The following is an 18,310-nucleotide window of genomic DNA, read 5'->3' as shown; positions in this document are numbered from 1 at the left end:
TTAAAGAAAAAGTTACTCAGTCAGAAAATTATTATTTGGAGGTTTTGTGAGATCGAATTTTGCAAATTCTTAAATCCAGGCAACACCTCTTAGTAACATACATGTAGGTCAAAATGAAGACGATATGCCGTTTAATTGGACAATTATTATATAAATGTTTATCCTTTTTCTTTATCCTGTCAAGATTATATTCATTTATTCATGTTCTGTATCGTAATTTGGCTCGTCAGATAGTAATTCAGGCCGTCTCGAAATCCTTTAAATTGAAATTAAAGAAACTTTTTATTCATCCAAAGCTGACAGTTCAAAGTGAATCTCAAAATATCCACATTTGCTTTGGTTGATAAAAACCAAGCTCGATAAATAACAATTTGTAGATTTATGTCACAAAAATACGTGAGGCAATTCTCCTAGAAAAATATATTATTCATCATTTCCTCACTTTTTGGCTGATTTAGGCATATTTTCGTCGACACTGCAGGTAGACGTGATAAACGAAAGCCAGCCTTCAGTTGTTTCACTCAATGTGGTTGGTCGATGTTTTCTGCGATTCTTCTGTGCGCTTGAACTGGAATTGATCCACACATTCTCGACTATTTGAAAAGGAATGCTGGTCATATCTTCACTGTTTTCCGCTTCGATAACTAAGCTTTTCATCCTCTTCACGCAAGTCTCTAACAGTTGTTCTTCCTTACGAATCATTACTGTAAATTAAAGGAAAAGTTACTCAGTCAGAAAATTATTATTTGGAGGTTTTGTGAGATCCAATTTTGCAAATTCTTAAATCCAGGCAACACCTCTTAGTAACATACATGTAGGTCAAAATGAAGACGATATGCCGTTTAATTGGACAATTATTATATAAATGTTTATACTTTTTCTTTATCCTGTCAAGATTATATTCATTTATTCATGTTCTGTATCGTAACTTGGCTCGTCAGATAGTAATTCAGGCCGTCTCGAAATCCTTTAAATTGAAATTAAAGAAACTTTTAATACAGCTGGGAGTGGCCAATGCAGAAAACATCATCACAACAAATTAAAATACCTACACTGTTAGTGAATTATTAACACCATTACACTTATTAAACTTCTTTTTTTGAGCTATTCAATAATTTATTCACTGAAGGTAATAATAATATTCAATAAGATTCTGAATGCATCAAAATTAGTGTTTCCTTTCTCTCTGTAAAACTATTAATATGCAACTCTGGTTTGCGCACAGGCATTTTTTGCCCATGCAGATTTCTAAAGATTTATTTGGCTTAGTGTATTCATGAGTTGATTTATATTGAAAATGAGTACATAAGATATTTTTTTATAAATATCTTTTGTCTGTCTGTCTGTCATTCACATTCATTTTAAGATGATACATTCAATTCGATTTTTATTTCTAATTTCTTGAGAAAAGATAATGAAATATATAAATAATTACAAAAATTGCAACATCACTCTATAAATTAATTCAAGTGAACGTATATAACTTGAATTCAAATTTACAATAAATTTGCATGAAAATATAGAATCTGGTAGAATATAAATTTGAAAATAATACATCAGTGGATATATACATCATTTTCTCATTTAAACCGTGAATACATACCTAATCTATGAGCCGAAAAATAATTTCGAAAATCAATTACAGCCGAATCATTATCACAATTGTAGTAATCGAAACCAATCTCCCTGATCTGAAAAATAAGTATAATTTATTATTACTCAGGCCTAAATAATTTCAAATTGAATGGATTGAGTCGATTATAGTTTATTTAGCAACTAGCCGGCTGGCTAGCTTAGCTCATCTTATCCGTCCAGCTAGCTTCGCTCACCTTAACCGTCCAGCTAGCTCCTGGCTAGCTATGAGGATACTATCCGATCATCACTTCTTGAGATCTGAAGCTACTAAAGTTCAAATTTTGAAGACGGACTATTTCAAATTCGGTAAGAGATAAATTCATGAAATCTTGAGGGGAGAATCTTCATGGTATTGTTGATTAAAGCGGGGGAACGATGGGGACTTTGCGGTTCCAGGATATTTAAATACTATGTATACTAACACCCTGCAAAAATGTGGTATAATTTGTTGCACATCATGTCTTTATTGACTGGGCTATTAGGCAGAAGTTACAACAGGATAAAATTAGTCAAAACAATGCAATACGAAAGACGTGAAAGGATCTCTTTATGAATTGGTATCTGGACCAAAACTTGAAAGGTTCTCTTTATGAATAACTCTCTTGACCAGTACCTAGTAGGTTATCTTTATGAATTGGTCTCTGGACCAGAACCTTGAAGGTTCTCTTTATGAATTGGTCTCTGGACCAGAACCTAAAATATTCTCTTTATGAATTGGTCTCTGGACCAAACCTGAAATATTCTATTAATAAATTGGTCTCTGGACCAGAACCTGGAAGGTTCTCTTAATGAATTGGTCCCTGGACCACACCCTAAAAAATTCTCTTTATGAATTGGTCTCTGGACCTGACCCTAAAAAATCCTCTTTATGAATTGGTCTCTAGACCAGAACCTGAAAGGATCTCTTTATGAATTGGTCTCTGGCCCAGAACCTTAAAGGTTCTCTTTATGAATTGGTCTCTGTACCAGAACCTAAAAGCGTCTCTTCATGAATTGGAATCTGGACCAGAACCTAAAAAATTCTCTTTATGAATTGGTCTCTAGACCAGAACCTGAAAGGTTCTCTTTATGAATTGGTCTCTGGACCAGACCCTAAAAAAATCTCTTTATGAATTGGTCGCTAGATCAGAACCTAAAAGGTTCACTTTAAGAATTGGTCTCTAGACCAAAACCTAGAAAGTTCTCTTCATGAATTGGTCTCTGAACCAGAACCAAAAAGGTTCTCTTTATGAATGGTCTCTGAACCAGAACCTGAAAGGTTCTCTTTATGAATTGGTCTCTAGACCAAAACCTAAAAGGTTCTATTTATGAATTGGTCTCTGGACAAGAACCTACAATGTTCTCTTTATGAATTAGTCTCTGGACCAGAACCTAGAAGGTTCTCTTTATGAATTGGTCTCTGGACCAGAACCTGAAAGGTTCTCTTTATAAATTGGTCTCTGGACCAGGGACTAAAAAGTTCTCTGTATGAATTGGTATCTAGACCAGAACCTAAAAGGTTCTCTTTCTGAATTGGTCTCTAGACCAAAACCTAGAAGGTTCTCTACATGAATTGATCTCTAGACCAGATCCTAAAAGGTTCCCTTTATGAAATGGTTTCTGGACAAGAACCTAAAAGGTTCTCTTTATGAATTGGTCTCTGGAACAGAACCTGAAAGGTTCACTTTATGAATTGGTCTCTGGACCAGAACCTAAAAAGTTCATTTTATGAAATGGTTTCTGGACAAGAACCTGAAATGTTCTCTTTATGAATTGGTCTCTGGACCAGAACCTAAAAGGTTCTCTTTATGAATAACTCTCTTGGCCAGAACCTAAGAGGTTCTCTTCATGAATTGGGCTCTGGAAAAGAACCTGAAAGGTTCTCTTCATGAATTGGTCTCTGGACCAGAACCTGAAAGGTTCTCTTAATGAATAAGTCTATGGACCAGAACCTAAAAGGTTCTCTTTATAAATTTGTCTCTGGACCAGAACCAAAAAGGTTCTCTTTAAAGAATATTTTCTGCACCAGAACCTTGATGGATATCTTAATGAATGGGTCTCTGGACTGGAACCTGGAAGGTTCTCTTTATGAATTGGTCTCTGTACCAGAACCTAAAAGTTTCTTTTTATGATTTGGTCTCTGAACCAGAACCCGGAATATTCTCATTATGAATTGATCTCTGGACAAACCTAAAATATTCTATTAATAAATTGGTCTCTGGACCAGAACCTAAAAGGTTCTCTTTATGAATTGGTCTCTGGACCAGAACCTAGGATGTTCTCTTCAAGAATTGGTCTCTGGACCAGAACCTAAGAATTTCTCTTTATTATCTGGTCTCTGGACCAGATCTTGAAAGGTTATTTTTATGAAATGGTTCTGGACAAGAACATAAAAGGTTCTTTTTATGAATTGGTCTCTGGACCAGAACCTAAAAGGTTCTCTTTATTATCTGTCTCTGGACCAGAACTTGAAAGGTTATTTTTATGAAATGGTTCTGGACAAGAACCTTAACGGTTCTCTTTATGAATTGGTCTCTGGACCAGTACCTAGAAGGTTTTCTTCATGAATTGGTCTCTGTACCAGAACCTGAAAGGTTCTCTTTATGAAATGGTTTCTGGCCCAGAAACTAAAATATTCTCATTATGAATAGGTCTCTGTACCAGAACCCAAAAGGTTCTCTTAATGAATGGGTCTCTGGACTAGAACCTGGAAGGTTCTCTTCATGAATGGTCTCTGTACCAGAACCTAAAAGTTCTTTTTATGAATTTGTCTCTGGACCAGAACCCGAAATATTCTCTTTATGAATTGGTCTCTGGTCCAAACCTAAAATATTCTATTAATAGATTGGTCTCTGGACCAGAATCTGAAAGGTTCTCTTCATGAATTGGAATCTGGACCAGAACCTAAAAAATTCTCTTTATGAATTGGTCTCTAGACCAGAACCTGAAAGGTTCTCTTTATGAATTGGTCTCTGGACCAGACCCTAAAAAAATCTCTTTATGAATTGGTCGCTAGATCAGAACCTAAAAGGTTCGCTTTAAGAATTGGTCTCTAGACCAAAACCTAGAAAGTTCTCTTCATGAATTGGTCTCTGAACCAGAACCAAAAAGGTTCTCTTTATGAAATGGTTTCTGGACCAGAACCTAAAATATTCTCATTATGAATTGGACTCTGGACCAGTACCTAAAATATTCTATTTATATATTGGTCTCTGAACCAGAAACAAAATGGTTCTCTTAATGAATGGGTCTCTGGACAAGAACCTAAAAGGTTCTCTTTATGAATTGGTCTCTGGACCAGAATCTAAAAGGTTCTCTTCATGAATTGGTCTCTGGACCAGAAACTAAAAATTTCTCTTTATTATCTGGTCTCTGGACCAGAACTTGAAAGGTTTTTTTTATGAAATGGTTCTGGACAAGAACATAAAAGGTTCTTTTTATGAATTGGTCTCTGGACCAGAACCTAATAGGTTCTCTTTATTATCTGTCTCTGGACCAGAAACTAAAAATTTCTCTTTATTATCTGGTCTCTGGACCAGAACTTGAAAGGTTATTTTTATGAAATGGTTCTGGTCAAGAACCGTAAAGGTTTTCTTTATTAATTGGTCTCTGGACCAGAACCTGAAAGGTTCTCTTCACGAATTGGTCTCAGGAAAAGTACCTGAAAGGTTCTCTTTATGAAATGGTCTCTAGACCAGAACCTAAAAGGTTCTCTTTATGAATTGGTCTCTTGACTAAAACCTTGAAAGTTCTCTCCATGAATTGGTCTCTGGACCAGAACCTGAAAGGTTCTCTTTATGAAATGGTTTCTGGACCAGAACCTAAAATATTCTCATTATGAATAGGTCTCTGGACCAGAACCCAAAAGGTTCTCTTTATGAATTTGTCTCTGGACCAGAACCTAGAAGGTTCTCTTATGAATTGGTCTCTGTACCAGAACCTAAAAGTTCTCTTTATAAATTAGTCTCTGGACCAGAACCCGAAATATTCACTTTATGAATTGGTCTCTGGACCAAACCTGAAATATTCTATTAATAAATTGGTCTCTGGACCAAAACCTAGAAAGTTCTCTTCATGAATTGGTCTCTGGACCAGACCCTAAAAAATTTTCTTTATGAATTGGTCTCTGGACCAGAACCCAAAAGGTTCTCTTAATGAATGGGTCTCTGGACCAGAACCTAAAATATTCTATTTATAAATTTGTCTCTGAACCAGAACCCAAAAGGTTCTCTTAATGAATTGGTCTCTGGACCAGAACCAAATTCTCTTTATGAATTGGTCTTTTGACTAAAAACTTTAAGGTCCTCTCCATTAATTGGTCTCTGGACCAGAACCTGAAAGGTTCTCTTTATGAAATGGTTTCTGGACCAGAACCTAAAATATTCTCATTATGAATTGGTCTCTGGACCAGAACCCGAAAGGTTCTCTTAATGAATGGGTCTCTGGACTAGAACCTGGAAGGTTCTCTTTATGAATTGGTCTCTGTACCAGAACCTAAAAGTTTCTCTTCATGAATTGGTCTCTGGACCAGAACCCGAAATATTCTCTTTATGAATTGGTCTCTGGACCAAACCTGAAATATTCTATTAATAAATTGGTCTCTGGACCAGAATCTGAAAGGTTTTCTTCATGAATTGGAATCTGGACCAGAACCTGAAAAATTCTCTTTATGAATTGGTCTCTAGACCAGAACCTGATAGGTTCTCTTTATGAATTTGTCTCTGGACCGGACCCTAAAAAATTCTCTTTATGAATTGGTCTCTAGACCAGAACCTAAAAGGTTCTCTTTAAGAATTGATCTCTAGACCAAAACCTAGAAAGTTCTCTTCATGAATTGGTCTCCGAACCAGAACCAAGAAGGTTCTCTTTATGAAATGGTTTCTGGAACAGAACCTAAAATATTCTCATTATGAATTGGTCTCTGGACCAGAACCTAAAATATTCTATTTATAAATTTGTCTCTGAACCAGAACCCAAAAGGTTCTCTTAATGAATGGGTCTCTGGACAAGAACCTAAAAGGTTCTCTTTATGAATTGTTCTCTGGACCAGAACCTGAAAGGTTCTCTTTATGAATTGGTCTCTGGACCAGAACCAAAAAGTTTCTCTTTATGAATTGGTCTTTTGACTAAAACCTTGAAGGTTCTCTCCATGAATTGGTCTCTGACCAGAACCTGAAAGGTTCTCTTTATGAAATGGTTTCTGGACCAGAACCTAAAATATTCTATTAATAAATGGTCTCTGGACCAGAACCTAAAAGGTTCTCTTTATGATTGGTCTCTGGACCATAACCTGATAGGTTCTCTTCATGATTTGGTCTCCGAACCAGAACCAAAAAGGTTCTCTTTATGAAATGGTTTCTGGACCAGAACCTAAAATATTCTCATTATGAATTGGTCTCTGGACCAGAACCTAAAATATTCTATTTATAAATTTGTCTCTGAACCAGAACCCAAAAGGTTCTCTTAATGAATGGGTCTCTGGACAAGAACCTAAAAGGTTCTCTTTATGAATTGTTCTCTGGACCAGAACCAGAAAGGTTCTCTTTATGAATTGGTCTCTGGACCAGAACCAAAAAGTTTCTCTTTATGAATTGGTCTTTTGACTAAAACCTTGAAGGTTCTCTCCATGAATTGGTCTCTGGACCAGAACCTGAAAGGTTCTCTTTATGAAATGGTTTCTGGACCAGAACCTAAAATATTCTATTTATAAATTGGTCTCTGAATCAGAACCCAAAAGGTTCTCTTAATGAATGAATGGGTCTCTGGACCAGAACCTGAAAGGTTCTCTTTATGAATTGGTCTCTGGACCAGAACCAAAAAGGTTCTCTTTATGAATTGGTCTCTTGACTAAAACATTGAAGGTTCTCTCCATGAATTGGTCTATAAACCAGAACCTGAAAGGTTCTCTTTATGAATTGATCTGTGGACCAGAACCTAAAAGGTTCTTTTTATGAATTGAACTCAGGAACAGAACCTAAAAGGTTCTCTTCATGAATTGGTCTCTGGACCGGAACCTAAAATATTCTCATTATGAATTGGTCTCTGGACCAGAACCTAAAAATTCTATTTATAAATTGGTCTCTGGGCCAGAAACTAAAAGCTTCTCTTTATAATTTGGTCTCTGGACCAGAACCTAAAAGGTTCCTCTTTATGAATTGGTCTCCGAACCAGAGCCAAAAAGGTTCTCTTTATGAATGGTCTCTGGACCAGAACCTGAAAGGTTCTCTTTATATATTGGTCTGTGGTCCAGAACCTAGAAGGTTCTCTTTATGAATTGGTCTCTTGACCAGAACCTGATAGGTTCTCTTCACGAATTGGTCTCTGGAAAAGAACCTGAAAGGTTCTGTTTATGAATTGGTCTCTGGACCATAACCTGATAGGTTCTCTTTATGAATTGGTCTACGACCAGAAACTAAAATGTTCTCTTCACGAATTGGTCTCTTGACCAGAACCTGAAAGGTTCTCTTTATGAATTGATCTGTGGACCAGAACCTAAAAGGTTCTTTTTATGAATTGAACTCAGGAACAGAACATAAAATGTTCTCTTTATGAAATGGTCTCTGGACCAGAACCTAAAAGGTTCTCTTCATGAATTGGTCTCTGGACCGGAACCTAAAATATTCTCATTATGAATTGGTCTCTGGACCAGAACCTAAAAATTCTATTTATAAATTATTGGTCTCTGGGCCAGAAACTAAAAGCTTCTCTTTATAATTTGGTCTCTGGACCAGAACCTAAAAGGTTCCTCTTTATGAATTGGTCTCCGAACCAGAGCCAAAAAGGTTCTCTTTATGAATTGGTCTCTGGACCAGAACCTGAAAGGTTCTCTTTATGTATTGGTCTGTGGTCCAGAACCTAGAAGGTTCTCTTTATGAATTGGTCTCTGGACCAGATCCTGATAGGTTCTCTTCACGAATTGGTCTCTGGAAAAGAACCTGAAATGTTCTCTTTATGAATTGGTCTCTGGACCATAACCTGATAGGTTCTCATTATGAATTGGTCTATGACCAGAAACTAAAATGTTCTCTTCACGAATTGGTCTCTTGACCAGAACCTGAAAGGTTCTCTTAATGAATGGGTCTCTGGACCAGAACCTAAAAGGTTATTTTTATGAATTGGTCTCTGGACCAGATCCTAAAAGGTTCTCTTTATGAATTGGTTCATGGACCAGAACCTAGAAGGTTCTCTTTATGAATTGGTCTCTGGACCAGAGCCTAAAAGGTTCTCTTCAGGAATCATGTTTAAAAGGCAAACTAATCATTTGAATTTTAATGTTTATACAGTATGTTAATATTATTCAAGATGTTTTGATATATTAGATAATAAACACAAATAACTAAAATTTTAAATACTGGACAATTTGAAATGCACCGTTCCCGCTCGGTCGTACTTGCAGGCTACAAGTGAGATTCACTTCAAAAATTCCTTATAAATGACATAAATGCTGGCAGTTCAACTGCAGCAGCCTAATACTATATTTCGAAAATATTGTATGACAATTCAAATATTTACAATAATAAATGCAATACTTACTTATATTTACTTACTCTTACTCCCAGGGCCATCTAAGTCCAAGTAAACAACAAAACGCCTCCAGTTGCAGTTAAAAATAAAAAAACGATCAACTACCATCTATTCAGTTATAAATTGGCACCAATATAGCTGTCTTTTTATAATATTACTGTATTTCAATGGTCTGGTACTAACAGGTGATTGAATGATGTCAGCAAGTATAGAATCTTTTCGACCATTTCTTGATGAGCTGCATTGAAATTATCAAATGATTTTATCATTTCTTACCATGTCGTAGTGATGATTGTGGTCAAGCAGAGGATTATCTGGAGTGAATAAAATTAAAACTGATCCTTCTTCCACAAAACGTTTGAATGAGAGACTCTTGCTACCAGGAGGTGAAAGCCACATTGCAGCTCGTTCAATATTTTGGGCCACCCATTGTACTATTGCTTCAGATTTCCATGTACCCGTATACTCCTACAAAAAAATGAGATGTAAAAGAAGTGAGATAAATTAGATGCTCTGCAAATGGATCTGAATAGGACAATGTAATTGAAATAACTTAAGGATGTTGTCGATCCCACCACCAAAAACGTTTTATTTTTAGTTTCGTATCAAGTGGAGAAATTTTTAAAATAGGGTGATTTTAACTAGTGAGCCCCTGGCTAGAGAACTCGCTCAAAATGCCTGTGATATTCTGCCAGCTGTTCAATTGAAAGCAGTGGAAAGTTGAGAAAAATTGTATTGAGTTATTAATTGCATGCAATTGATAGTCTAATCTAGCTGACAGGTCATTTGCGATTTTTAATTATACTTTCCACATGCACTTTTAATATTTTCCTGTAATTTCCTAAAAAAAAAACGAAGGAGTGAGACATTTTTTTTGGATAAACGAACTTAATCTGTTAAATGGTTCAGATAATTTGTGTCTCAATTTGAAGTTGATTGATCAACAAACAACTTCAGCGACAACTCTAGCCGCGCAGCTGGGGCCTCGCTGCATGAGTCATCGCGGTTGGAGCACATAACCTATAAATTGATTAGATATGAATCGTAGAAGCAATGTAGTAGCCAACACTTCCAATTCATCTGCCGCCATAACGTTCATACAACATGAAAATCCGATGAGTGATAAAATCTAATGGATGAAATTATGTGACGACTCTAGCCGCGTGGCTGAAGTAATTGCACCTTCAGTAGCTTGAAATCAATTTAAAATATTGCTTATAATGTTTGAATAATTTTTCCTCTCGTGTTTGTTGATTCTATCTATAGCATAGATAGCTATATTGAGGGCCTATCCTTTTTTGTCTGAAAAGATCTGAGTCGGTAAATTTTGTTTTACAACTTGATCTGTTAAAAGTTTTGAAGAATATTAATTTTTCAAAAAATGAAGCTGATTGATCAATTCTTTCAAAAGTTATTGTAGAACATACAAACAAACACACAGACGGACAGCAAATTCGACCTTGAGTCAAAAGTAAGAACTTGCTAACGCACGTTCAATCAAGGATAGGTTCTCATAAATTGTCAAAAGTTTTGTACTACAATAACTTACTTATGTAAGATAGCTTACAATCATAAGAATTGAACAATAAGAAATCGAGGACAATAAACAAAAATGAATAGTATCTAAGTGAGGAACAAGGTTGAATATCATATGAATCAATAATACATAAATAGTAAAAACTTACGTAGCAGTAGCATAGGTCAGTAGCCAAAATTCTATCAAACTTATTGATAAAGCGTTAATAAAATCAATGAAATTAGCATTGTGGCAGCAGCTACATGTGAAACTTGTTATTAGTAAAATATTCAACATGCCTAATAGACACTCAATATAATAGATTAAAACTCAGTTATCAGACTTTACTTAATGAAATGAATGAATGAATCTGCAATGCGATATTTTACAACATTTACAAGAAATTGATAATTAAATGGACAATCGAGCTAGTTTCCTGTAATTTCTAATTAATCAATTAAATCAAGTTTTGGAAAATCTGTTTCGACAATTTCAAGTCTGTTCATTCAAGAATGGAAAATTTATAAAAGTAATGGTTTAGATCTTAAATATAAGCTGATGGAAATACAGGTTAATGGTACTTTGACATTAATCAGTGGAGAATAAACAGCTCATTTAGAATTAAATATTCATAATACAGCATTATTTTAAAATTGTAGATAATTTTATGGATAGAAATATTGGTTGTTTAAGCCAATAGATAGTAACAATATTGAGATTTCGGTTCGCATGCGGGTGAATAAATTTTATTTCGAATTTTGGCAATTCTAATGTGCTCAGTTTCTAAAGCTGCTCAGAATGAGAACTTTCTATTTATCTAGGCCATCACTGTTATTAAGCATAATGCAAATGAAGCGTGCGAATGAATGATATATTTAATTATTTCTACTCTGACGTCAATCAAATTTCAGTAAGCATTGGTGGAGAAAGATAATGTTTCTATTTTTAATTTCTTTACCATAGGTCATTTCTAAATTTCTATACGTTTCAAGGTCCCCTGAGTCAAAAAAGTGGTTGGGTATTGGGGTGTGTGTGTGTGTGTGTGTGTGTGTGTGTGTGTGTGTATGAGTGTATGTGCGTCTGTGTACACGATATCTCGCCTCCCAATCAACGGAATGACTTGAAATATGGAACTTAAAGTCCTTACACTATAAGTATCCGACACGAACAATTTCAATCAAATGCAATTCAAGATGGCGGTTGATATGGCAAAAATGTTGTCAAAAACGGGGTTTTTCCGATTTTCTCGAAAACGGCTTCAACGATTTTGATCAAATTTATACCTATAATAGTCATTGATAAGCTCTATCAACTGCTAGAAGTCCCATATCTGTAAAAATTTCAGGAGCTCCGTCCTATCTATGCAAAGTTTGATTTTAGATTCCCAATTATCAGGCTTAAGATAAAATCTAAACAAAAAATTTCAAGTGGAAAGGATTGAGCATGAAAATCTCTACAATTAATGTTTAGTAACACTTTCACCTAAAAATGAAAATAAGCTCGAAATTCGAGAAAATGTGATTTTTCAATTGCAAAATGTTGGCAACTGTTGATTCTACTATTAAATCATTCACTATGAAGAGATAGCAGACCTTGTGTGTCTCCAGCGTTATAGTCCTGTCACCAGCTGGCTTAGATCTTTGCATAGTAGACTTGAGATGCGCGTGAACACTAGCGTCAGGTGATCAATTTTCATAACGGCAAGGAAAGTTGTGTGAGTGCGCCACACCAGATTTTTGTATAACAGTACTGTACCATCACTCCTGAATGATTATGGATCATTATGAATCATCCAAATTTTATCATGAATTGATGGTAAAATATTTTTAAAACGTTCGTAAATCATTTGTAATAATCATATCGATCATCTACAGTGCTTTTCAAAATTCACGAAACGATTGGTTATCTTTCATAAATCAAAAATTAATTGAGTGAATAGTACTTTTCAATTGCAGTACCTATCTAAAAATGAATATACAAGAGTTGAAAAATTGTTGCTGATATAAGTGAATTATGAAGAATAGTTTTGAGAAATACTAGGAATGGTGGATTATACAGACTGGAACATGATGAAGGTATTGAAGAAACGTAAAATAATTCTAAACGGAATCCATGAAGAGACTACTTCATTTTTTTTAATTGTTATAATGATAAATAAAATTACATCAAAATATTTTGGAAAATTATGTTAATATCAAACTTGTACTCAAAAGGATTTAAAGCTCACCAAGATCTTTATTGTAATATTTTGATAGCGTACAGGAAGTGGGAAGGAATAACGATCAAAGAAAATGTTCTGATGTTTAAACAAGTGATTTTCGGAAGTGGCACAAGAAACATATCTCGCCCGGGATGGGATTCGAATCCTGGACGAATAAATCGTTGATATTGCAAAATAACTGTAACTATTAAAAAAATACAACTTCTATTTTGGAAAAACCTCTGTTGTTTGATTACTTTATCGTGTTAAAAGTTATTTTCAATTATTGTAGCATTGTTACAATTTTCTACAACGGCAACATTATCAATCTCAGAGACTCTCAAGATTCGTTCTGATGATTTGTTGATTTAATCTGATGATTTGTTCTCATTGAATTCATTCTGATGAGTTTTCTTATAATTATTCAATCGAAATCTTAAAACATTCCAATTTCCAAAAACTAAATTCGCAACTCTTATTCTGATAATGAGTATGTTTTTAATAACTACATCGCAATCACTTGTTAATCCTTTTCTGTTTATTGGATAGAAGAATAGAAATAAAATTTTATTAGATTTTATTACATGCTGTTGACAGTTGTTACGAGTAAAAATTGCTATGATTTGGTTGAAATGAAATGTGGAGATGATTGTGATTACCTTGCAATCGTCCCATGAAATAAGATACAAAGAAGGCATCTTTGTAATGGTTACTTCGGTCGCAATAATCGAATTGGTTGCCACAGCTACGCCCACGTCTTGGTTGGTTCCTTTTTCAGCCAGTTTCAGGGCCGAATCGTACAATGCTTTATACTCGAGACCTCCACGCATGTTCGAGAATTCTATAAATCCAACTAGAACAGTCTGTGAGAGGAAACAGAAGCTTAATTAGAAAAAAACTAAGCGAATTGATAAGTGAAAATTAGGCACAATGGAATAATAGTAAATAATTTCATTTGTTCGAAGCATAACAATAAAAATGAGTTGATATGAAAATATGTTTATATAGTTAACAATACGATATTAATTTATAGAATGTGTAATATTATGTCTAAATTGATTTCAGATAATCAATAGTTGGTATAAATGTACAAATATCATAGGCGGATAATTTAAAATTAAAAGCATATATTGTTCTACAAGACATAATATTACAAATGATATGAAATATGGCAATATGAATTCGAAATGCCATATAATAAAAAAATTATTGAAGTCCTGCACTTGAGTATCAAGATTCTAAGAAATTAATTTAATTTGTGATTCGAAGTTTACGTAACGATAAAACCCCAATCTGTTTCCTAACTGGATATTTTGGTGTTGGGGTAGCGAGCGGGACTTGAAAGATTGTGCGCGCCTCTCCACTCGGAAATACTGAAATGAAATGCATCTAAAGCTGCGTACACATATACGCGCTTCCAACCCGCACCGAGAACGCTCCGCCCTCGTTCCGCCCTCGTTCCTCCATCGAACCACAGTCGCTCCGCCCACGCACCCTTCATGAACGTTACGGAAGATGTTAGATCTTCTCGCGTTCCCCGGTCGAACCACTGTTGCTCCCCGGTCGATCATCAATCGCTCTGCTGGAGTGACGTTCGGTTGCGGAGCAGAGTGAAAGTCTGTACGCACCTTAAGGGGTGATTCTCATGATCATGAGCTCATGATCTCATGAGCTTCTATCATTGTGCAAAATCTCAATGTGAGGAGAATGTGGTTGGTGATGATGGTTGAAGATGAAAATTAGGTGTTTTTCAAAACACAAGGAGCATTGTTGTCAAGAGTACCTGAAAATCTATATGAGATAGAGCACTCTATCTGATCTTACATTGTGGAGCACAAAATTACGCTCAGAGGAATTTTGCATTATACATTTAAATGGTAACAATCGGAAGATATTGTTGATCAAAAACTTAAATTCATCAAAATAGATTTTTTTCTTCAAATGTTGTTTATTTTTTGAAAAATCATAAATCAGTACTCATTGAAGATAGAGAGTTCCGAATAATCTCATTTTATTCAGAATTCCATAATCTAAAAAGAGCGGGAACGAATTTTTCTGTCCGATTACTGGATTTGGCATAAATTGCTGAAAACTGGAAAATGAACCGAAAATACGAGATGTTTAGGCCATTCTGTATGTAGTACAAGAACATTTTGTATTAAAAAATTGGTTCTGGCTCTCATGCATCCAAACAATATATTACAAAATCTGAACTACAATATAAATTGCAAGTACCAATGTATATAGTGACTGGACTACAAATTCAGTTCTAGAAAATTAATTCTGTGGAATCAGATTGTAGCAAGTATTCAAAAGGCTCGCCAGTTTTTAATGTTACATTGGGCTTATTCCACAAACTCATCTACTCACATTGTGTCTAGCTTGATTCTGATAAAGATCTAAAATGTTTCAGTTCTAGGAAGTAAGATCCGGGGACTACAATATTGTAGCATTGATTCTTATCCAAGATTTTTAATTAAAAGAATTCTGATTCTGAAACATGCGTTGATTCTAGCTATCTCATCAATCCAACGAGAATCAGTTCTAAGAAGTTAGTTGGCGAGTCCGACTGTAGCAAGAATTCCAAAGGCTCACCGGTGTTCAATACTAAGCTGGGCTTCGACCACTGACTCAATAAATGAATTGGTTATTTATTTACTCACATCATGCCTGATTTGAAGCTGATAGAATTCTTTGACGGTATCTATCCTGGAGATCGGATGCAGTAAGTTTTCAATGAACTTGATCATGTGACCAGCCAGTCGTTGGCCCGTGTAGCCGACAGGCGAACCGGACAAAGGGTAGGCGATAAATTCGGGATATGTTACTATTGGAATTTTGCTGGCTTGCGAGCGACACTCACTTCCCGGTTGCCAGCAGTTGATAGCCGCAAACAACACCTGCGAAAAAATTTAACAGTTTATTTACAAGAAAATATATTTTGTTGGAATGGATTAAATAAATAAATTCATTAGCCAAAAAAAAGGATGTCACAATTTGACATATAGGCCAGTCAATATAACAGTAACAAAACAGTAACACTAAGTCAATACAAATACAGTCAATGAAAACAATACAAAGTCACATTTACAATAAAAACATGTACGGTATATTAATCCTATTCATATAACAGTAATATTAATAAAATCTAAATATTGAAATCTTTTACATTCATTTTCATGCTGATAAACTCTTTAATTGAGTAAAAGGGGTTTTTCAAGAGAAATATTTCTAAAATCTGTTTGAACCTCCTATGATTAAGTTGCCTCACCTCAATAGGAAGCCCATTCATCAATTAATTGCGAAATTCGAGGGACTTTGATCAGTTTTATGCAGTCTGCTTCGTGTTACATAGAGCGTCTGATTGGATCTTGTATTATAAGAATGAATTACATTTCTCAACTCCATTTTCTCCGGATTCGCTTTCAGAAATAGTAAGCATTGCAATATATATATATATATATATATTATATATATATATATATATATATATATATATAATGAATATAGAGTTAGAATGCGAAGAACTTTATAAATATCTCTACAATGTGCACTGGCGATGACTCTGACAGCCCTTTTCTGCATTATGAAAATGTCTTGTGCTTGTGAAGAACATCCCCAGACTATAAGGCCATAGGAAATGTGTGGATGAAAAATACCGAAATAAGCGTGACGTAGTCCATGTTGGTGCAGCTGCCCACAACCACACTGCTGCTCAACCTATAATGTGTTGTGCCCAACTTAGAGTAGGGTCAATAATTATTCCTAGGAATTTCTGCTCCTTACCAGTATCATTTGTTGCTGATCCCTTTTTGGGCCTAAAAGTGACTGTTGTGGTTTTGGCTTTGTTGAGGAACAGTTGGCATTCAACCAAGTCTGCACTGACTCCAGATTCCTTTCCGACAGTGCACAGCTTGAGCATCATTTGTATGCTTATTAAGAACTATAATCGGCATACATGAAGATTTTTGTTGGGACATTTATGCTAAGATCATCAATCATGATCAGAAAAAGCACTGGACCCAATACAGACCCCTGAGGCACACCACACTCCACAGGCAAAACGCAAGAGTTGTCACTATTCACGGAGACGTACTGCATTCTGCCTCGCAAATAGGAAGAAAATAGCTCAAGAGCAAGTCCTCAACATGAAGGTGTTTCAATTTCGCCAGGAGGATATCATGTGACACACAATCGAATGCACGACTGAGGTCACAGAAAGAGACAGTGGCAGAGGATTTATCTTCAAAGCAGTCAAGAATTTCTTCAACCAGTTTTATAAGAGCATGTGTGGTTGAGAGGCCTTTTCGGAAGCCAAACTGTGTTTTGCAGAGCAAGTTATTAATTTCAAGAAATTAGCAAAATTGCATTCAGAGCAGAATTTCGATTATTTTAGACAGTATAGGGACTAAAAGAATAGGTCTATGTAGTTGGCAATATCATCTATATAGTTGGCAATATCATCATGCTTCCCCTTCTTGTAAATTGGTATAATTTTGATAATTTTAAGAGAAGTGGGGAATTTTCCATTAGCGATGACTTCATTAATAAGTGCCGTAAATGGGGTAACAATACAATCTATGACCCGTTTAATTAGGGCATTGGATAGTCCATTGTGATATTTGCTTATCTTTGGTGACATATGCTTAACAACTTCCAGAACGCAATTCTCTGTAATGGGCTTGAATCTAAACACCCCAATACTTCCAGGAACATTCTTATTTTTTAGTAGATTATCTGATGTAACTGTATCATTTTTATCAAGTTTTTTCTTGATTTCATTAGCAATATTTGCGAAGAAACTATTGAAACTGTCTGGAGATATAATGTTTTTGAGTAGTTCTTTTTTCTGATTTATTCTTGTTTACTATGTTCCACAGTGTTTTCGACTTATTTTCAGAATTCTCTATTAAACTTTTGTTGGATTCTTTTTTTTATCATTAGTCTGTAATAACTTTTTTCTCGAGTATACAATCTTTATAATCAGAGAATGTGTTGGAAAGAAAGTATAAAAAATCAAGCCTATTTTTATGATTTTTCAATTCTTGTGTATACCAGTTTAGATTGTTATTTGAACGTCTACCAGGACCAGTTTTCCTGTTTGAAATTATAACGTTGAAACTTAATTTGTAGTAATATATAACCGTCTTCAAAATTTGTATCTACCTCAGCATTATTATTGAAAATATCTGACCAGCCTTCTATCAACAGGTAACTCCTAAGTAAATTAATATTACTGTCATCAATTTTATTTACTATTTTATAAATCTTTTCAGTGTTTGTCTTAGATTTCTGTGGATCAATATAATTCACTCTACTCATTGAAATAATTTGGCCCAAGTGATCACTAACATGACAGTTACTCACTAGAACACTCAAACTCTTTGATAGTTGTGAATACATTGTCCAGAAAGTTCGTACCCCTTGTCGGTTCATGAACCATCATTTCGAACCCA

The 18,310-nt window shown here is 35.0% G+C and overlaps 1 protein-coding gene across 2 annotated transcripts in view; it reads right to left on the bottom strand.

Moving 5' to 3' along the window:
• Positions 1–18,310, bottom strand: part of LOC111047395 (thioredoxin domain-containing protein 11) — a 51,916-nt gene that overhangs the window by 10,458 nt on the left and 23,148 nt on the right. For both annotated transcript variants that reach the window (XM_039434870.1, XM_039434871.1), the window contains 4 exons: positions 15,518–15,754; positions 13,514–13,717; positions 9,415–9,606; positions 1,604–1,691 (listed from right to left, as the gene is read on the bottom strand). In XM_039434870.1, the coding sequence (XP_039290804.1) occupies positions 1,604–1,691; positions 9,415–9,606; positions 13,514–13,717; positions 15,518–15,754 (721 nt within the window). The remainder of the gene's footprint in view (positions 1–1,603; positions 1,692–9,414; positions 9,607–13,513; positions 13,718–15,517; positions 15,755–18,310) is intronic.

This window comes from Nilaparvata lugens, chromosome 8 (assembly GCF_014356525.2).
Source record: "Nilaparvata lugens isolate BPH chromosome 8, ASM1435652v1, whole genome shotgun sequence".
Classification (NCBI taxonomy): Eukaryota; Metazoa; Arthropoda; class Insecta; order Hemiptera; family Delphacidae; genus Nilaparvata; species Nilaparvata lugens.
Note: the sequence above shows the minus strand (reverse complement) of the source record. Positions and strands in the feature narration are given on the sequence as shown.